The sequence below is a fragment of the Hemicordylus capensis genome, chromosome 6 (assembly GCF_027244095.1).
Source record: "Hemicordylus capensis ecotype Gifberg chromosome 6, rHemCap1.1.pri, whole genome shotgun sequence".
Classification (NCBI taxonomy): Eukaryota; Metazoa; Chordata; class Lepidosauria; order Squamata; family Cordylidae; genus Hemicordylus; species Hemicordylus capensis.
Window position 1 is genome coordinate 3,074,884 of NC_069662.1, and position 21,794 is coordinate 3,096,677.

The 21,794-nt window shown below is 54.4% G+C and overlaps 1 protein-coding gene and 1 long non-coding RNA gene across 6 annotated transcripts in view; one reads left to right on the top strand and one right to left on the bottom strand.

The window, feature by feature from the left end:
• EFNB3 (ephrin B3) overlaps positions 1-18,608 on the top strand; it is a 58,894-nt gene extending 40,286 nt beyond the window's left edge. For 4 of the 5 annotated variants that reach the window (XM_053262240.1, XM_053262245.1, XM_053262242.1 and 1 more), the window contains 3 exons: positions 4,695-4,787; positions 13,752-13,856; positions 16,471-18,608. In XM_053262240.1, the coding sequence (XP_053118215.1) occupies positions 4,695-4,787; positions 13,752-13,856; positions 16,471-16,877 (605 nt within the window). In that variant the 3' untranslated portion in view covers positions 16,878-18,608. The remainder of the gene's footprint in view (positions 1-4,694; positions 4,788-13,751; positions 13,857-16,470) is intronic. The other variant, XM_053262244.1, reaches the window with a different exon arrangement.
• On the bottom strand, positions 7,369-12,678 carry LOC128330056 (uncharacterized). Its single transcript, XR_008309935.1, has 3 exons — positions 12,328-12,678; positions 11,321-11,460; positions 7,369-7,643 (listed from the first exon to the last, which is right to left on the bottom strand). It is a non-coding gene; the product is annotated as an uncharacterized LOC128330056 (long non-coding RNA).
• Positions 18,609-21,794: the final 3,186 nt, after the last annotated feature.

A 21,794-nucleotide genomic window follows, 5' to 3' on the forward strand; every position in this document is an offset into this window, starting at 1 on the left:
AGGAACAGGATTTAATGGGTTCAGTTCAGCTTCCCGTTTTGTAAAATCCCTCTCATTTTGTAAAATAAAACCTCCGACTTCCTCCGATCTCATTCCCTTGGCCCCAGAGCTGAGTAAAGATGAGAGAGTCTTAAGGCTGTACTTTATTCTGATCACGTCCCTCAATGTATCCTCATAACGCAGCCATCAGAATCCTTAACCCCGGGGCTCTGTTTTTTCAGTGCCAGAGCACTTCTGACCACTGGGCAGGGGTGTGTGTGTGTATGTGTGAGGAGGTGGGTTTGGCAGAGGCAGCTTTGTGAGCAGTGAGGTAAAGGCAGATGAAGCTGGCCCTTGGGGGCATGATCCACCGGCTGCAGGCTTCCCTGCTGTGCTCTTGCAGAGTTCGCGTTCATTTCAATGGGAGGACTTGCCAGGGGTAGGCAGCCTTGGCTCTCCAGCTGTTGCTGAACCACAACCCCTATCATTGTGCTGGGGTTGATGGGAGTTGTAGTTCAGCAACAGCTGGAGAGGCACAGTGGCCTACCCCTGCTCCGTGTTAATTAATTAGCATGTGTGGGTAGAGAGGGGTGACCTTTAGATAATCTCCTTGAAGCTGGAGGTCTTGCAGGAGGTTATGATTCTAAGCAGGGCTCAGACCTAGGGGCAGTGAAGGGATACTGAAAGCAGGGTGCCTCTGAGCATGCACAGAGTGCTTCACCCCTGCACAGCCACCACCGGGTCCTTGCATATTTGGGGTTGGGGAAGGGCATCGAGGTCCAAGGATTCAGCTTTTAGGCGGGGCGGGGCCTGGCACTTCTTTGAAACACAAGCAAGAGGAAATTAGGGGGTGGAGTTTGCCGTCAGTGCCCTGCTGACACTAGTTGGGCTCACCGGGTGTCTCTCTCTGGATGGCGTCTTGCCAGGGCAGGCTTGCCATTTGGGGGATGGCAGCAAGGCACGGGAGTGGTGGCAGCTCCTGGGTCTGGTCCTGGCCGCAGCCTCCTTAAAGGTGGCCGCCCACCAGCCAGCCTGCTCTTTGTGAGGGCTCAGCCGAGCGCAGCTAAACGGAACCGACGGGCCTGGCTTCCCAGCACCCCCCCAGCAGCTGCTAGGGAGAGAGTCCGGCCCTGCCTGCACGCAAACGCCCCCCTCCACCACCACTTATTTTTTGCGAACCGTCAGGCCTACTTTCCTTTGCAGAGCTGGCAGGAGACCTGGTGGTGAGATTCCCTAGCCCATCGAAGAACACAAATGGAAATCCTTGCCGTCCTTGTCAGTGAGCCGGGGAGAGCAACCCACTCTTCATGGTTGCAGAAGCAGAGCAGAGTCACTCTTTGGTGATGGACTACAACTCCCATCATCCCCTGCCACAAAGGCCATTGCGGCTCTGGGTGATGGGAGCTGTAGTCCAACACTAAGGAGTGACTCTGCTCTGCTTCTGCAACCATGAGTAGTGTGGGAGCTCTCCCTGCCTGCTTGCTAATAAGGACAACAAGGATGTCTTCTTCTGTAAGGAAGAGGAGAACTGATCTTGTGGTAGCTCTTTGCTAAGCAAGGTCTTCCCTGGTTTGCATTTGGATGGGTGACTCTGCATTTGGATAAGTGACTGTAAGATATTCTCCTTAGGGGATGGGGCCATCGCTCAGTGGGAGAACAGCTGCCTGCTTCCATGCAGAAGGTTCCAGGTCCCCTCCCTGGCAGCATCAGTAATGTGAGCCAGCGTGGTGCAGTGGTTAGAGTGCTGGACTAGGACTGGGGAGACCCCAGTTCAAATCCCCATTCAGCCATGAGACTTGCTGGGTGACTCTGGGCCAGTCACTTCTCTCTCGGCCTAACCTACTTCACAGGGTTGTTGTGAGGAGAAACTTAACTATGTAGTACACTGCTCTGGGCTCCTTGGAGGAAGAGCGGGAGATAAATGTAAAATAAAATAATAATCTCCAAGGCAGGGCTGAGTGAGACTCCTGCCTGCAACCTTGGAGAAGCCCCTGCCAGTTTGGGGAGACGATCCTGAGCTAGATGGACCAAGGGCCTGACGCCCTAGAAAGCAGCTTCCTATGTTCCTAACCTGTGGTGCTCCACATGTTGGTGAACTACAGTTCCCATAATCCCCAGCTACAGTTTATCAGGAATGATGGGAGTTCAGCAACATCCAGGATGCCACCGGTTGGGAGCCCCTGTGCTAAAGAACTTTAAAGAATAAGAAACCCATGTCACGTGGCCTTGAAAATACGCCCTTTCTTCTAAGACTCTGAACACACGGCAGCACAAGGTCTTGCTATTAGCCCTTCTTTTGGCAGGTGAGCTGGATGGGTCCCAGGATGCCCAGACTTGTTTGGTTTTGCCTCTCGGCATAAGACTGCGAAGGGCTCCGTCTTGCAGAATGGAGCCTGAAACCCTTGAACACTTGCGGGAGCCACCTCGAGCTGTCTATCTAGATCAAAAACAAGCAGCCCGCTCAGGCAGAGTGGCTGACACCCTGATGGCACGCCTGTGCCATGGACAAAGTGGCACCCGCAGAAGAAGCTCACGCAGCTGCATTAAACCACAGGGGTTTTGGGCACTGCAGCATTGCCTGTTGCGCGAAACAAAGTACAACCCCAGGCTTGGCATAACGCGCTCACGCAACAGCTCTGGGCTAGCAGAGCGCCCGTACACAAGCGCCTCACTAGGAGGTTGGCCACCGTATTTCAGTGAAGCAGCCGCATGGGGGCTAGTGATTCTGTGCTCCTACCTTGACCCAGGAAACTAGACTAGGTGGCCCTTTGGGTTTTCTTAGTTTAGTTTTTCTTACTTTTTAGTTTTTCTTAGTTTACTTAGTTGTGATTCCATCAAATCTGCCTTTTGGATTTTGGGAAGCTGTCCCAAGTCCATTATTATTATTATAATTCACAATCGACACACCACCCCGCCCCGAAATGAATCTGTGCAGTCACATGAGGAAAACTGAGCAGCGTTCTGGTTGCCCTGTCTCAAAAAGCATATCGTAGAACTGAAAGGCGCATAAAAGAGCAACCCAAATGTTGGAGCACCTTTCCTGCCGGGCTAAGGTGTGGGTTCTCAAATGTGGGTCCCCGGTGGTTGTTGTACTACAACTCCCATCATCCCCTGCCACAATGGTATGGAATGGTGGGAGCTGTAATCCATCAACATCTGTGGACCCACGTTTCATAACCCCTGGCTGAGGAGTTTGCTTTTTAGTGTTGAAAAAAACAAAGACAACTAAGGGGGAGACATGATTTTCTAAAATGATGCTAGATGTGAAGAAGAAAGTGGACGGAAGGAAGTTTTGCTCCTTCTCTTACAATGTTAGAGATTGGGGGTCACCCAATGAAACTGATGGGCAGGAGATTCTGGATAGGCAAAAGGAAGTCCCCCTCCATGCAATGTAGAATTAATGTATGGAATCCACTGCCACAAGAAATGGCAGGTCACTGATGGCTTGGATGGCTTTAAAACATACGAAGAGCCCAGCTGGATCAGGCCCAAGGAGGCCCATCTAGTCCAGCATCCTGTTTCCCACAGTGGCCCCCCAGATGCTGCTGGAAGCTTTCAGGCAGGGGTTAGAGGGTTTACTCTAACAGTTAAAAGGGAATTAGACAAAATCACAGAGGAAGATGTGGCCCTTAGCTGTGGTAGCTAAATGGAACCTCCATGCACAGAGGTAGTGTACCACCGGATGCCCCTTACTGGGAAGCAAACCGCAGCGGAGTGCTATTCTGCGTGCATTGCTTGTGGCCAGAGACATCTGTTGCAGAGCAGATGCTGGACTAGACAGACCTTCCTGGTCTGATTCATCCCCGTTTTGCCGATGATTCATTCCCATTTTGCAGTTGGCAAGGGGACTGTGAGAGTAGCAAGTGCATGGTGGAGGTGAGACTTTAATTTGCAGCTGATGCTGTTCAGCGCCACGCTTAAGAGAGTCTCCAGTTGGGCAGACCGGGGTGGGGTGACCGTGACCTGCCAGAGCAGACAGTCTGGCCACCCCCTGCCTTGTGCCTCTCTATGGCTTGGCTTGGTGCTCAGCCTTGCCTCCACAGCAGCCCCTGGATCCCGGGTCTTTCCCGAGGCTGCAGTCATAGGCTGCTTCTGGGCCCGTCTGAATGGAGGGCCTGGCTGCCCTCTGCCAAAGCTTGAGTGGGCTTGTGGGAGGCTGGCGGCCGGCCAGGACACCTGGGTTCCCTCTGCAGCCCTGTCAGGCGTGGCAGAGAGCAGGTGTGTGGAAGCCCCTTGCTCATCTCTGCAGTTGCTGGCTTATTAACAGATCATGCGGGGAACTTTCTCTGTGCAAACATTAAACGTCTTGTTTAAATATTGAATGACCCTGCAGAGCATCCTGCGGTTGTTGGGTGAGACTGGGGCGGGCGGGGGGGGGGAGGTGTCTGTGGAATGGGGGCACCTGAAGAGCTGGATGGGAGGCAGAGTGAAAGCTAGGATTGGGGGCACCTCTGCAGCCACCCCACGGCCTAATCCCCACAATCCTCTTAAGAGCAAGGCCCGCTTTTGCCCATCTGGGGTGATTAAGGGAATTTAAGCCAGTCCTTTGGGGCCTCTGAGACTGACCTTGCCTCCTTCATCCATCCCCCTGTGCCTCCCCACACCGGGGAACACCAGCCAGCTCCCTGCTCTTTGCTTCTCGCGGTGTGCGTGGGGGGTCCTCCCTGATCATCAGTCTACGACTACAGCTGATCTCTCTCTCTCTTGCCCCACAGCAACATCCGATGGAACCAAGGAAGGGCTGGAGAACACCAAGGGAGGGGCCTGTCTTTCCAAGGGCATGAAAGTCGTCTTGAAAGTCGGGCAGAGTAAGTCGCGGGGGTGGGGGCTTAAGGGGGTCTTTTGGGGTGGGGGGAAAGAAGGACCCCAAGGAGAGACTTTGGAATCTTAGCTTCTCTCCACACGTGAGTCGAGGAGAAGAGCCGAGTGTGGTGGGGCTGAGTAAGCTGGTCTAGGGAGGGGGGTGGGGGTGGGTGGGTGGGTGGGTTGATTGCTCTGGGGCAGAGCATTCTGGGAGACATGGCTCCGGGGAAGAGAATGGAGTCTCATGGGTTGGAAAAGGGGGTGCTGGGGACAAAGATTCTTCCATCGTGCCCAACAGCTGCCGTGTGTTGTGTTGTGTTGTGTTGTGTGCATGCACATGCAGCCGTCGCCGCCAGGACTCCTGGGTTCTTGAATCCCTTGACCTTCCTTCTAAACCCCTCCCGGATTTGGGAACTCCACACTAGCCAGGCATGAGGCACCTGCCAGGTGGCCCAGAGGAGCCAGTGGCTGCCTGGTAATGGGGAGGCACTTGGGGGAAAGTAAGCTGCACCGTGGGGGTGGGGTGGGGTGGGCATCCCGGAGGTGCCCGTAAGGCCCCAGCAGGAAGCTCCCCTTCCCTCCCCTTTGCTCCAGCCCTGCTATTCCCGGCCCGCCTCTGCCCCCACACCCTGCAAGGTGCCTCTGAGGTCCTCCAGACTGCAGCCCCCGCTGCCTTCCACAGATCGTGCACTCCTGCTCAGACAAATACAGCCATCCCATTGATGTCATGAAGAATAGGGGCTCCCACTCATGGGAGGGTCTGGAGGCAAGCGCCTGAGGTTTGCGTTCTTCCGTGTCCACACACAATGGCGGCAAGGCCTAAGAAGCCAGGGGCGGGGGGTGGGTGGGTGGGTGCTAAACGAGACGCAGCTGCCCCTGGTTCCTGGCAGCTCCATTTGCGCCTCTCTCTCATCCCTCCCTGCGGAGAGCCAGGCTGCCTGCAGGCTGGCCATTCATGAGATGGAGCCATGCGAGCCGAGCCTGCACAGCTCTACCTGATGAATGGCCAACCTGCAGGCAGTGCCGCTCCTGTTAGCACCAGGGCAGGGTATGAGAGAGGGAGGTGCAAGCAGAGCTGCGGGGAAACAGAGACGGCTGCGCCTTGTTCGGCACCCCCCTGGCTCTTGAGGAGGAGTCAGTAGTACCAGGGGCAGATGAAGCAGTTTGCTGCCTGTAGGCTGCTAGAGATTTGCCGCCCCAGCAGCAAGGGAGGAAGGAGCGGGGAGTTAACTCTATTTTAAAAAAGATCACACACACACACACACACACACACACACCCTGTTTTAAAGTTGTTATTTCCCCCCCATATGACCCACATTTGCCGCCTGGGGGAGTTTTCCCACCATAGGCAGTTGCCTGCACTACCTCTCCTTTAATCCGCCAGTGGTCAGTACTGTCCACACCACTCACAGGGCAGCCTTGGCAGTCTACTCCCCCTCAGTCTTGGGCGCCTCGCAGGACTGTTGTGAGAACAAACTAGAACCAGAAATTAATTGGGAGGCAAAATATTCTCAAGCAAACTCTTCTGTCCAGAATGGGTTTGCAGATTTATTTTTTGTCTAACTTGAAATTTTTTTAGTAGTTTTTAAAGAACGTCTTTGCTTTGTTTTTTTATTTATAAGAGTATTTTAATAATGAAATCTGAACTGTTTACAGTTCAGGAATCTGGTCTTTTTGGATGTGTAAACGATTTGCTTAATTTCAGCTCTCTGCATTTCCTCCCACTCGTTCATCAATTCAAGTAATAAACTAAATTAAAGGAATATTTTAAACTGCTTTGAATCCTGGAGGCAGGGTGGGAAAGAAAGCAAATGTAATTCCTTAACTTGATTACTGAGGAATGGAATGCTGTCATGTGCCAAAAACGGGGAGATGCTCAGCAAGCAGCAGAAGCTAGCCACCAGAAGGCATGACCTTCTGGGCAAAAGGTGTCTCGACTTTTGAACAGGGGTCCTTGAGCAATGAGGCCTCCTACAGGCAAGGGCAGATCGTGCAGCCCCTCCTCATCCTTGACTCTGGCCACCAAGTCCAGACATTTTTAATTCTAATTAATTGCAAATGAGGGAGGAACTGGCTGCTCATAACCGCTTAGGTCCAACCCTGGGTCCCCAGATGTGAGACTACCATCCACCCCAGCTACGGTGCCTGGGATGATTAGAGTTGTAGTCCAACAACATCTTGACCCCTGGCCTAGGGGAGTCCTACATGCTGACTGCATCTTAGTCAAGTAACAAGTAAGTAAAATAAATAAGTGTGAGTGCTGTCTCCATCTGCTGGTGACCCCGGGTCCTGCAGCTCAGCACAATTCCGAGCATAATTTAATTGTCCTGATGAAGTGTTGCAGACTCCCTCTCCTGCTCCCTTGCTCTTCCTTGGTAGTGGTCCTGTTGTCCAGCCACACTGAGGATGTCTGCGCACATGCAGGCCTAATCTTGGAACCTTCCCGAGCTATCTTAATTCTGGCAGTAGCCCTGCCCCCTGCCCATTATAGACACATTTACCCGCCTCCTCCCTCAGTCCTTTTCTGACCACCGCCGCAGCAGCAATCAGAGGACCCTTCCGTCACTGTGTTCTTTTCACGTGAGAGAGCTATCCAAAACAACAACGAAACCCTTAGTCCCAAATACCTTCTACTTTTTATTCACTCTTTCTACCACTTCATTCCTTTCTGCCAGTCCGTTTTGTGTTTTTATTTCGATCGGTATCCCCCCACCGCCTGCCCACTTCCTCTCCATTTGCATTTGCCTGTGGCTGCATGTATTGGATTTAAAGTGTGTGTCGGTCATACGTTGGGAAAGTCGTCTCTTCTGATGGCCACGTGGAGTGCCTGGCCTGCCTCGGGGAGCACACTGCGTAGAAGCCTGTAAAATTTGACAAGCTTTTACACGGCAGGCAAGGAGGAACCGGGCTTCATGTCTCAGAACCCTCCTGTGGGACAGAGCACCGAGGGCTAACGCGTTCATAAAGGAGAAGCCTGCCAATTCTCTACAGGAAGAGCACCTTACTAGCTCCTCCGTAATGCTGTGTTCAGACCAGCCTGACTCACTGGTGCCTGAAGGGACACAATCCCAGCCAGTACCCCTGCCCCCGCTCCATTAAAGGATCAGCCGACCTTGCCGATCCCAAGGGCGGTACCAAGCATCTGGGCCAACCAACTAGGCTCCTCAAGAAGGGCAAAAAGTCCTCAGTACTGGACACAGAGAAAAAGAAAAACCCCGCTCCGCCTGACTCTAAAACGACAACGGTTTCCGATACGACCTCCCCTATAGTCACGGTTCCGTCCGATTCTGAGGAGGAAGCCCTGCCTGATTTGGAACCGGAATCTGCGGTAGAGGGTAGCTCAGACTGCGACCCTGAGGAATCTGAGGGGGAGTGGGAATCCCCTGATAGGGAGGATACAAGGTGCGAACCTTGAAGAGGAGAAACTGGCAGAAACTGGGAGGACCGGTGGTACCGTTGCTTCCCGGATTATGCGTACTCAGCCTCACCTGACAAGTATGACGATCACAAGCCTAGGTGGGAGTATATGCTGGTTGAGCCTAGACAGGAGCCATACTGTGCCAGAGATTACTGGCAGGCAGATGACTGAGACAGATACAGCCCTAGAAGACAACGCTCCTGCTCTGCCTCCAGGCCCCCTTCCTTAATGCACACAACCAAGGCTAAAACTAAAGCAGTGGCAACGGATAAGGGCAAGACAGGTAAGCAGTCCAAAGCCCACAATAAACTTAAGAACAACCAGAGGCCATTGAAGTCTACCCTTCACGTAGGGCAGGAACCAAAAACTCCAAGCCCTAGAAATGACCCACCACAGTCGGACACTGAGGACGAGACCATGTCTGTCCAGAAAGACTTTGATCTACCTCCAGACTCCCCACAGTCTGAGGAGGTCATGGGTGAGGGTAAACCAGCCACCTGGATGGACGAATACAGACTGTACCCGGAACAAATCCAAAGAATGGTGACTTCCTTAGGCCTAGGAACTCAACAGACTTCTCAGGAAACCAAAGGCCCAGTCTTTGGGCTCGTCCAATCAACATTAGCTACGGTTTCTCTGCCACTTCTGCCCACAGTCTCTGAAGTGGGTGAAGTGACTCATTCTCACCACTGAAGTGGGTGGAGTGGTGAATCACTCACACCATTAAACCTGCTTCAATTCACCTTACTTCCAAACTCCTCAAGAACTTTTATTGGGTGCACCAAGATAATGCCCTGTACTTATTAAAATACCCTAAACCCAATACTAAAGTGGTTGAGTCTTCACAACAGGGTACAATGCAAAAATTACTGGCATCACCTGCAGATCCAGACAGAAGAAAATTAGATGCCTTTGGAGAAAGAATTAACACTCCGGCTATCTTGCCGCTACGGAAGTCCAAGGCTGCCCAGGTTGTAGGGCTCACTATGTATCACTTCCTTCTGGAGAAACTCGAACCCTTCTTCATTAACCAACTGCAGTCTGAGCAGAGGGAAGCAGCAATGACTTTCCCCCCTGAAGGCCTCCAAGGCACTAAACTGCAGCTACACTCGGCATGTCACGAAGTGAATCGTGGATCCTGAACCATGGCTGCAGCTGTAGCCTTGTGCAGACTCGCTTGGCTAAAGTCCACCTCACTTGCCCCAGAGGCTAAGTGGCGGATCAAAGACCTCCCCTTTGACGGAGAGAACCTTTTCGGTAAGGAAACGGATGACTCCTTGGAAAGGGTACACAAGCTGAGAAGGACAGCCAAATCAATGGGCTTGCAGTCCTACCAGCAACGCCCACCTAAACAACGTACCTGGCCATCCCAATTCCAACATAAGCCTTCCTACCAAGGGTTCCACCCACAAGATTAGAGGCAAAACTGGTACCAACCCTACAGCTTCTTTCGGAAGCCTACAACGCAACCTTTGAGGTCTAACCCAAAGGCCCAGTCCACCTATCCCAAGCGAACCTGACAAGACACTGTCAGGATCCAGCCTTCTTCCCTATTCAGAGGCATGGCGGAATATAACCACAGATCATTGGGTGATGACTATAATTTGGATGGGCTGTGCCATTGAATTTGAGAGCCTCCCACCCTTTTCAAGGATTTGATTCACTGAATCCTCTTCAGTCTTACTGGGGAAAGTAGGCAATCTACTACAAAAAGGGGCCATTCAGCTAGTGAGACACTAGTGATCGTTTTTTACAATCCCCCAAAAGGATGGAGGGGGGAGGGCTGCGACCAATCCTAGACCTACGAGACCTCAATGACTTTGTCACCTATTACTGGTGTTTCCGGATGATCACACTTCAACACATCTTACAGCTCTTGCTCAAGAACGATTGGTTTGTATTAGTAGATCTAAAAGATGCATATTTTCATATTTCCATGCACCCATCTCACAGAAAATACCTCCACTTCTGCATAGGGGACAACACTTACCAATACACTGTTTTGCCCTTTGGTCTCTCCATGGCCCCATGGATTTTTACAAATTGTATGGCCATGGTGGTAGCTCACCTGGGTCAGCAATCCATCTGTCTATTTCTGTACTTCAACAACTGTCTGCTCATGGCCCAATCAGAACAAAACCTCAGGCGCTATGTCACCACTACCTTACATTTATTAGAAGAACTCAGGTTGAAGGTCAATTGGGGAAAATCAAAACTGAACCCAACCTGATTGATGTAATTTATTGGCTCCCTTCTCAACTCTCCATCCATGCGGGCCACTCTGCCACAGCACAGGAGAGACGACATCAGATCCATGGCACACCACCTCAGGGGCCTACGTGGCACACTCAATCCAAGAGCTCCTGGGATTCATGGCCTCAACCATGGCTATCCTGCCCTTAGCGTGCCTTTGAATGTGCCCATTGAAAACTTGGTTTCTTTCTATTTCCCACCCACAGGATGATCATCAGAACAGCGCCTACGTTATATCTGCAGGGCCGAAACATTAAATCCACAGGTGGACATCACGCGCCAACATAGAGGAAGGTCGACCATTTGTATACAAACCACCAGACATGGCAACATCTGTTGCCTATGTTGGCAACAGATGCATCCAATTCTGGATGGGGGGCACAGTGCGAGGGACGGAGTATATCAGGCTACTAGTCCAGCCTCGAGATGACATTTCATATCAACCACCTCGAAGGTCACGCGAGGATTCTTGCCTCTCCTATCCGGCGATAAGCCAAGAACAACCAGACACCTACGAATGGATCCTAGACCACACTGTAGTGCACGACCTATTCAAAAGGTGGGTCCAGCCATTAATAGAACTTTTCACCTCTTGAATGAACAAACAATGTATGGAATTGGACACGACCCGTGTGGACACAACCCGGACTCCCTAGGGCATGCCCTGCTGCTCCCCTGGGAGGCAGAACTCCTGTATATGTTTCCTCCCATTCCTCTCATACGGAAAGTGCTCCAGAAGATCTACACAGACAATTTGGACTGCATACTGATTGCGCCATGGTGGCCACGCCAAACATAGTTTGCAGCTCTTCTGTCTCTGGTGCAAACCCAGTATGTACACGTACCCGACAGACACAATCTACTTACCACAGACCGGGGAAGAGTGCCACACCTGGATGTCACAAGTCTTTATCTGACAGTGTGGCTTATCATCCACCCGAAGCGATAAAGGGCCATGAGGTTTTGAAAGTTATGGAAGCCTCCAGGAAGCCATCTACTAGAGCACCCTACAAGGCAAAATGGAAGCGCGTCACAAGGTTTGCTCGAACTAGAAACGTATGACCCCAAGAGGGCCTCTGTTGAATTTATACAAACTTACCTTTTACATTTAAAACAGTTGGGTTTATCTGCCACCTTGTTAAAAATTTCATTTGGCAGCCATTGCAGCCTACTCCACACATGTGCACATCTCTAATTTGCTGTGTCTTCAAGGGCCTCCTTCGCCTCTACCCCTGCCCCCCAACCCCAGGCTTGCTCCCCCATGGGACCTGAAACTCGTACTTACAGTTTTAATGCAAAATCCTTTTGAGCCAATGGCCACGTGTCATTGAAGTTACCTTACATTCAAAACTGCGTTCCTCACAGCCATTACATCTTCCAGACGGGTGTCTGAACTGCACGCCCTATGGGCTGACCCACCATACATCTCCTTTCAACGGGACAAAGTGCTCCTCCATCTGGATGCAACATACTTACCCAAAGTGATATTGCAATGCCATCTTTCCCAAGACATCTGTCTGCTGGTATTCTTCCTGAACCTGTCTTCAGACTCACAGCATGCATGGCACAACATAGGAAAATAGGAAGCTGCAATATACTGAGTCAGACCCTTGGTCCATCTAGCTCAGTATTGTCTACACAGACTGGCAGCGGCTTCTCCAAGGTTGCAGGCAGGGATCTCTCTCAGCCTTATCTTGGTGCCAAATGCACATTGTCATTCTACTTACACAGAACCTGGGTGTTCAGACAAACAAACTCCCTGTTTGTCTGCTTTGCTGGTCCCAGCAATGGGAAATAGGTATCTTGCCAACACCTTTCAGCATGGATCACTTCTACCATTAAAATGGCTTACAAAATGGCCAAGAGGGACCCACCAGAGGCTATTCAGGCGCATTCAACAACATCCACTGTGGCGAAATCCACTGCTTTCCTTCCAGGGGTACCACTGGACACCATTTGTAGAGGAGCAGTGTGGAATGGTCAACTTTCATCCATCCGGCATGATGTGCTTGATACCAGGTGCAGAGGTCATTCCCAGTTTGGAGCAGCAGTCCTGGACGCAGTTCTGCAGTAAAAAGGTCTAAGATGCCCACTTCTCACCAACCAGGTAGCTCTCTAGTCTCCTCAATGTGGCTAGACAGTCGGACCACTGCTGAGAAAGTCAGGTGACTTACCTGTCACAGTAGTTCTCATAGTGGTCCATTGTCTAATCACGCGACCCTCCCTCCTCCCCACTGTGGGCGTCACCTTTGGGATATTATGTGGCAGTCAAGGACTGAGGGAGCAGGTGGGCAAATATGTCTATAATTGGCGGGGCTACCTCCAGAATAGCTCTGGAAGGTTCTGAGGTTAGGCCTCTGCGCGCACAAATGTCCTCAATGTGATTGAACAATGGACCACTACGAAGAACTCCTGTGACGGGTAAGTAACTTGACTTGGCAGGGATGTAGCTATGACAGGGATATAGCTCAGTGGCAGAGCATGTGCTTCACGGGTACGAGGCCCCGGGTTCAATCTCCAGCAGTTTTAGATTTCCACTCCAAGCAAAACTAATCTACATGGCCTCTCCCAAAAGAAGCCTTTGTATCTATTTGGGAATATACCTGCTCTTGTGGTAGCAAGCATGAATTGTCCCCATTGCTAAGCAGTGTCCACCCTGGCTTACATTTGAATGGGAGACTCCATGTGTGAGCACTGTAAGAAATTCCCAAGTTCCCTCTCTGGCAGCATCTCCAAGATAGGGAGAGACTCCTGCCTGTAACCTGGGAGAAGCTGCTGCCAGTCTGTGCAGACAAAACTGAGCTAGATGGACCAAGGGACTGACTCAGTATATGGCAGCTTCCTCTGTTCCTGTGACTTTCCTAATCATGTTATGCAAAATTTAAGCTACAAAAAAACTCAACACACACACACACACACACACACACACACACACACACACACACACACACACTCTTTAAAAATGGAGCTGGCTTTTATTGTGCAGATGTTCAAGGTACCCCCAATTAATTGTTCTGCTTCTTTGCCTGATGCGGAATTCTGTGTGGCTCAAAAGCCAGCTTACTTCTTCCCTGTCACCAAGTTAGCCTGGTCAAAGGAGCCAGCTTACAAGATTTCTTAAGACCAGCATTGCACTACTTCTTACCTGCCGAGGGTGGGGGGAGGCGGCCAAAGGACATAGGGGCTGGAACAGAGGGTGGACTCCCATGGCGTCCCAGTTCCTCTTTGGGTGCCCTCCCTCCACGTCCTCTGCTGGCCCCACGTTGCCCATCGCTCTTTCTTTGCCCTTGCCCCCCAGATCCCAGCACAGGCTCCAAATCCCAGAAGTCAGTTCCAGATACGCCCGCTGAGAAGGAGCGAGGGACGTCGGGTGCCGCTGAGCCCAACAAGGAGATGAACCCAGGTATGCCCCTTCTGCCCCCCCCCGAAATGACAGAACCCCCCCCCCACACACACACCCTCAGCCCAACAGGCATGATGAGAGCTGGAATACTCCCCCCTGCAACCAGGTCACCTCCCCATAGAAGCCCCAAGCTCCATAAATGCTCACCAGAGGGTCTCTCTGTGTGTAGCTGAGGGGCGCTGAGGCCCGGAGAAAGGGGGAGGGTCTTGAACAGGACTGCTGCTAGTGTCAGAATGGAAGGGGGTGCCGCTCTGGCTTAGGGGGTAGGAGATCCTGGGGTCCTGGCCCCCAGAATCCCTTGCTTAACACCTTAGACCCTTCCCCTTCCCCTAGGAGCCCTGCCAGGGTGTCCCCTTTCCTAGAGAACTCGGGTGCCCCCTTGACTCCCATCCCTCCTCCTCCTCCTCTAACCTTGTCCCGTCCCCCATCCCCAGAGAACCCAGGCGTCCTGGCTCGCCATCACCCATTGGGCTCCACTCACGCGGCAGAATATTTCGAGGGGATGTTGGTTTGGGCTGAGGCTGTGGGTCAGCAGCACTGCCAGGAGGGGTCTCCCCCAGTCTAGGGTCAGGCTGGCAGGCCCAGGCAGGGGGAGCGGGGAGGAGGCTTGGGGGGGGCCCCTCACTGCTCCCTGGGAAGGTGTTTGGCGATCCTGTCTCTCCCCTCCCTGGCAGGGACAGAAGAGGGAGCTGGGCTGGGGTGGAGGGGGGCAGGTGGTTGAGCTTTATTGATAGTGATGGCTGAAATGAACCCTGCCGGGCTGGGCCACGGGAGGGATCTGGGAGGCAATTAGCTCCATTAACCAGAGTCGACAGACACTAACGAGCACCTTCCCCTGCCAAGCGGGGCCTGCTTGGCTACTTGGAGAATGTGTCTGCACCAGCAGGCTTGCAGCATCTGGAGAGAAAGATGGAGGGTGCGGCGGCGGAGAGAAGAAGCTCCCTGTCCCTCATCCCTGTCCACCCAGCCCAGGACTGCCAGCCTCCTTCCTTCCTCCACGAGGGGTGTTGATGGCTGGGAAAGGGAAGGAGGCCAAGTGGTGGTGGAGGAGGAGGAGGAGGAGGAGGAGGAGGAGGAGACCTCTCAGCCACAAGAGTGAGATGGAGCCTCCCTGGTCAAAGGCAGCAGGCCGATGAGTAACACTACCCTGAGACAACAGCAGCAGGGAGGGCTCTTGCCTTCTTGCCCTGCTTGGGGACTCCCCAGAGTCCTCCGGTTGGCCGCTGTGGGGAAACGAGGCTGGAGACGATGGGCCTTGGGCCCGAACCCGCCGCTGGGCTCCTCTTCGGTCCTCCGAGGGGCAGCCGCCCTCCAGCAGAGGCCTTCCCAAGCCCCCGGCTCTGGCTCTCCTGCCTGCGCTAGGGTGAGCCCCACCGCAGAGCCGCGGCCTCTGCCCCTCTGGCGGCTGCTGCTGCTGTCACCGTCTGCTGCCTGGCCCAGAAGGGAGCAAGAGCCCCCATCGCTCGCCAGGCTCTGCTTCCGTCCTCACTGCCGATAGGAAGTGGCTGAGGAAAGGGGACTGGGAAGAAACCAGTGCTTTTGTGTGACTTCCAGTGAAGCTGGGAAAGCAGGTCGCTGGGGGTCGCTAAGACCCAAACGGGTGTGGGGAGGGAGGGGAGGGTCAGATTGTGGATTCAGGTGATGAGGCACAATCCAGTGCTTTTCCTGGACTGGACACTTTGGGCAGCTGGAGGGAGCTGCATGTTTGACTGCTCCAGGTTTCTCCAGCTGGGGCCCCCAGATGCTGTTGGACTACAACTCCCATCATCACACACACACACCGCCATGGCAGGGGATGATGGGAGTTGTAGCCCAACAGCATCTGCAGGGGGTGGGCAAGTTTGAGAAACTCGGCCTTATGAGAGTAACAGTGCCTGCCTGCATGTAGAAAGTTAGCCTGTGAGGAGAAGGATGAAACCTATGAGCAGGGAGGCTATTTTGTGAGGCAGCCGTTGTTTCCGGCGGGGTTTGCACTCATGAAAGGATCAAGGCGGAGTAGAGAACAAAAGCCTTTTGCTAGAGAAGTCAGCTTCAACCTCCATCGGAGTCCCTGCTGTAATGCCAAGCACTTCCCCGCAGCTCTTCCCGCCTCCCCCCGTGTCGCAGTGTTATTGTTCCTGACTGCTGCTCCGCTGCTCCGACTGGGTTCCACACACACAGGGTGATGCAGCAGTCAAAACGCGCCACTCTCTCCCTACCACCCAGCCACAGCCTGGCCCCTTGGTCTTTGCTGAGGGCAGGCGAACTCTCACCAGTTGGTGGGGCAGCTGCTGTTTGGAAGGGGCTGTTTGGGAGCTGGCCAGGACTCCCTCCTTCTCAGGGAAGGGATTGGCGGCCGAGGTGTGTTTGTGTGGACTGGACCGGAATGAGCTCCTCGGCACCTAGGCGGTGGCGGCGGCAGCTGCCTTCAGCTACAGAGTCAGCCCCTTGGTCCCTTGTGCTGGGTGTGGCCTCCCGGAGCAGCTCCTCCCCCAGGTTTCAGCAGGAGCCCTTCCCAGGCCTGCCTGGAGATGCTGCCAGGGAGGGGCCCTGGGCCCTTCTGCCTGCCAGGCGGGGCTCTGCCCTGGCTCGACCACCCCTCTTCACCTCCCTCTTTGTTTCTCCCTCCTAACAGGACCCCCCACTGGAAACACCACTGGGAAGGTGGGGGGAGAGAATGGCCCCCTGCCCCAGTCCAACGTGCCCATCATTGCCGGGGCCGCCGGGGGAGCCGCCTTTGTCCTGCTGGTGGCCGCCGCCGTGACGGGGGCCCTGTGCTATCGCCGCCGGCGGGCCAAGCACAGCGAATCCCACCACCCGCCCCTGTCGCTCAGCACCCTGACCAGCCCCAAGCGGGGGGGCGGGGGCGGCGGGGGCAACAACAACGGCTCCGAGCCCAGCGACATCATCATCCCGCTCAGGACTTCAGACAGCGCCTTCTGCCCCCACTACGAGAAGGTGAGCGGGGACTACGGCCACCCTGTCTACATCGTGCAGGAGATGCCCCCGCAGAGTCCCGCCAACATCTACTACAAAGTATGAGGGGGTGGGGGCGGCAAAGCTCCCTCGGCCTGCCTCTCCCACCCTGGCATGGGAAGGGGAGAACTCGGCACAGACGGGGTGAGTGGGACGTAGCCACCCCACCCCTCTCTCACCCACCCCGGGACACTGTGCAGAACGGGGTCAACGCAAGGGTGCCTGTGCCACCCTCCAGTAACCAGGGGGGTTCCTGGGACTCGGACCGTCTCCTGCCAGCCAAGGAAGGCAAGGACCCTCTCCTCCCAGCGGCCTTTGCCTTGCAGTGGATTCTGGCCTGGCTGAGAGCAACAGAAGGAGGACACCACCACCACCCCGCTGACTGATGGGAGCTTCATGGAGCCAAAGGATGAAGTCTGGCTTAAGCTCACCACCCATCCCGTGTGCTCTGCCTGGAAAAGGGCCGACCCCTTCCCCTCTTCCACCTGGTCACTCCTCCCAGCTGAGCTCTCTGTGCAGTCCACCCTGGGTGGGCTTCATGGGGTGCAGCTGTGCCCCATCTCCTCCTGGCTTCAGCACTCCTAGGAAGAGATGTCCATTTCGGGCGGGCCACATGCCATCCTCCAGCTCAACACAGGAGGAGTCCCTACACCCAAACCAAACCAGTCTGGGAAGAAAAACTCTCAAGGATGCCCACGTTGTGGCTAGAGATTTTAGTGGGGGTGTTCGGCGGGAAAACCGAGATGGCAAAGCCTGGAATTGGGCGTTGAATTTAGTTGTACATTATTGCCCCTCCCCTCCCCCAAGTTTTCAAGGTATAAGGCCCCCCCCCGACCCCCTGTTTTGCTAAAGTGTTCCTCAAAATGGAAATTTCAAAGATGAAGTTTTTTTAAAAGAATGTTGCGTCATTTCACAGTTGTGCAAAGTTGAATTCCAGCTCTGCAGTTTCTCCTCCTCTCCTTAGTCTGGCTATCGCCTCCTTCAGGCTCCAGCGAGGAGAGATTCTCCCCCTTTCCCCACCGTCAACAAAACCTCCCGGGCAGGACGGCTGGCCAGCCTCTTGGGGGGGATGCTTGTCCTCTTGGGCCCCCCCTTGCCCCCCGCCCCGCTCCCAACCTCTGCCTGCACACCCACCACCTCCAGTTGCTACGGATTCCCACGGACACATTTGGGTTTCCTTCCCCATCATTGCCACACCTCCCGCCACTAGTTCGGGAGGATTTAACTGTGTGCCCCTTCGTGCGGATGGGGGTTGGTTGGGATACAAAATGAAGGCGGCCACTTCCCTGCCAGTGTTTGGACCCGGAAGGCTCTGGCGCTGGCATCGCCCACGGATCAGACTCGATATCGGAAGATCGCTTATTTATCCAGCCGTGGCCATTTGGGGAGTCTCTTGTCGCTTGGGAGGAAGAAGAAAAAAATCCCATCTGAAGCAAAATGGCTGCCCTTCCCCATCAGCCTGTGCTGGGAAGACGGGAGTGTCAGGGTCTGTTGCCCAATTTGGGGAGAAGACGGTGACTGAGCCTTCCCAAGCGGCCACATCCAGCGGACCCGGATCAGCAACACCTCGTGTGTGACATTTAGTGGGGCTCCAAAAGTGGAGGGACTCTGTGTAAGAGACAGGGAAACATGGCTGGGCTTCCCCTGGTTTGGCAGAAAAATGAAAAGAAAAGGGGTGTGTGTGGTCTTTTTCAGCTTTAACAGAGGTTTTGTTTTGTTTTTTCGATCTGAGAGTTTCTTAGCTATGTCGGTGGAATTTTACTGTTGGATCATGTTGATAATAGAAGTTCTTGTGCAGCTCGGTTTGGACTCTGCTTTTTCCACACACACACACCCCGTCCCCTGGTTTCGAAACAAAACAAAAACGTGAGTGTGTCCCTCTTTGCCGTTGGAGACCTATGAGTGTTTGCAGCCATCTTTTGTCTCCATAGCTGTATGTCTGGGATAATTTGATGCCTGTGTCGGAGTGGGAGGGGGGGTCACTGGGGGCGCAAGATCCTGCTGTACCTGTCTGTATCCTGGAGGAGTCCAGAGAATATTTGGGGACAGGTGCAGTTATGGGGAAGCTGGCTCAGGGGCGGCCCTTCAATGAGGCCGGGTGAGACACTCTCTTTGGGCAGAGGGATGCGGGAGGCAGAAAGCCACGGCCACGCCCCCACCCAGGGCCACGCCCCCATCCACTGACACTGCCCTTACCCCACTGGGGCACGTTGTTAATTGATTGTGGGGGGGGGGGACATAATGGTGTCCTTCGCCTCAGGCAGCAAAATACTTGGCGCTGCCCCTGGCTGGCCGCCTGCCTTGGATGCAAGAGAGACCGCAAGGCTGCCCTCACCCTCTCCTCCCCAGCTGGAGTTCCCAGTACAAACCCACGGCTGTGGGGCTCCCCGTGTTCTTGGCCATGTTCGCAGAGACGGTGCCAGGTTTCACAGATGCCTGGAAGCTGCCTAGAGAAAGAGCAAAGCCCACAGCCTGCACCTCTGGTAAAAAGGGAAGGCTGTCATTGGGCTCTCCCTCTTGACCAGCCCAGAGGTGGGATGGGCTCTCCGACAGGGTGGCAAGAGGAATGCACTCTGCATGTGCTCAGAGGCAAAGGCCTGGCTTCAGGGCTGAAGCCTGCTGAGGTCGGAGCTCATCTGGAGACGGTGCAGGGTGGGAGGTGGCGGCAGTGCTCATGCCAGGGATTCCTCCGATGAAGCAAGCGGGGGGGGGGGTAGCTGGAAGGTCTCCACCCCCAAGTCGGTTGATCCCAAATGGAAACCGGCAGTCTCTGGCGTGGGGGTGTGTGTGTGTGTGTGGCTTGCAGACTCTGCCAGGGCAACATTTCCTCTCCCCTCCTCTCCCCCTGCCGCTGTGCCCGCCAGTTCCACACCCCACCTGACCTTGCCTCCCCCACCCCCACCGCCCGCCTTTCCGGAGCAGTTGGATCAGCAAACCTCACTGCTGTCCTTGATGGGCTCTGACAGCATCCGGCGCTGCAGCCCCCCCAGGGCTGTGTCTGTCCCACGTACCAGAGATCTAATGGAGGACTCCGCCTCGCCCGCCCCTGCACGCACATGGAGGAAACAGCACCTAAAGGGAGCTTGGGGGGGTGAGAGGTTTGGGGGGGGGTGGGGGCGGCGTGATGCCAGGCGCGCGGCCACTTTCTCGGAGCGGCACAATCTCCTGACACTCCACTTTGTTCAGATCACAGCGGGCAGGCGTGCCCCACACCAGTGGCAGATTCCCACCCACCCCCAATACAGCCTCCACAGTCTGCCCCCCACCCCCAGTCTCTGCGTCGTGGGCCTGTCTCTTGCCATATCCAGATACCTTGTCAGTGTTTGAACGAGACAAGGACTTGAGAGGTTATTTTGGGAATGGGAGCAAGAGAGCGAGCGAGCAAGCGAGCACACACCATCAGCAAAGAGGACGGTGCCGACGCTGCATGCGAGACGGGGAGTAGGACCTGGCGGGGGGGGGGGCAGGGGAGCAGCAGCGGCAGGAGGACCCGAGCCCTTTGCTGCCTAGGAGGAAGCGGCTTCAATCTAGGGATGTGCCGTGGCAAACTGGAGGGCCCCAAAGCCGTTCAAAAGTGTGTCCCGTGTCCCATGTGGATCCAGAAGCTTTTCCCGTTGAGGTGTATGCAGAAAAGCACTGCAGCCAATGACCACTAGGGGGTGCCCTAAGGAAACTGCACCACCCAGCTTCCCATTGCCCCAGGGCAGGGGTTCCCAACCGGTGGTACTCCAGGTGTTGCTGGACTACAACTCCCATCACCCCAGCTGCAGTTCATCGGGATTGGGGATGAGGGGGGTTGTAGTTCTGCAAAATTCGGAACCCCTGCCCCAGGATGTCCCCACCAGTCCCTAGGGAAGGGGGTAGGCAACCGTGGTCTTCCAGCTGTTGCTGGACTACAACTCTCATCACCCTCAGCCTAATTGTGCCTGGGGATGATGGGAGTTGTAGTCGGAGAGCCCAGGTTGCCTGCCCATGCCCTAGGGTATGCTGGGAAAGCTGATCTTCTATGGCTTCCCACTTTAAGCTTTCACATGTGCAGAAATGAATTTTTGTTTGGTTTGGTGGTGGGGGTGTTTTTGCCCAGGGCAAAAGCAACTTCACTACCAGGAGGTTTTGCTTGCAGAAAATTCAAAGACACCTCCTAATATATGTATACACATTTAATTTCTCTTTACAGTGTTCCCAGTGGTGCATAATGCTGCCTTTCGAAAGGCAGCTGGTAAAGCATTGCATGAATACTTGACATTAGCTGCTGCTTTAAAGATTGCCAACACAATTTATCGTGTGTGCCCCCCCCCCCACCCGCCACCCTCCAGAGCTCCTTAAAGTTTCGTTTCAAGACTGACAGCTTGGGGAAGGTTCCACTTCAAATCGGGGTTCGCAAACAGCAGAATGTGTGTGAAATTTGGCTTCCTTGGAACGGGGTGGAACCCTTCACACAGTGTCTCCCCCCCCGCCCCCACTGTGTGCCAGAGGCAGGCGTGTGCTGAGAAAGGCGCAGGGGCCTGACGAAACCCACAACCTGGTTCAGACTGACCAGCCCAATCTTGGCAGTGACGGGATTGTTTCTTCCTCTCTTCCTCATCATCTCCCGCCATGCCTGAGGACCATGGGTGCAATGGGGGGGGGTTGTGGGGAGCAGCATTGTAGCGGGGGGGGGCAGGGACGGAGCCCATTAGCTCAGCAAATTCAGCCGCTTGGCTGGGAGCCAGAGGTCGGCTGGGGTCACTCCCCAATTAGGTCACATTTTCTCCTTCTGTCTCCACACTGGGAACAAGTCATTGCTAATGAGCCAGGATTCCTGGGTTCTCCCCGTTCGTTGCAGGGGTGGGATCTACTGGATTAGAGCAGGAAGGGTTGGGGGCTGACAGGGAAGTGGGCAGTGCAGCCTAGCGGGCAAGTGCTGGGAGGGGGGGCAAGATTCCTCCTGGGTCGGTTCCCACCCTTGCTTCTTGCTTAGTTTACCTTGCTGGGGCCCAGAGA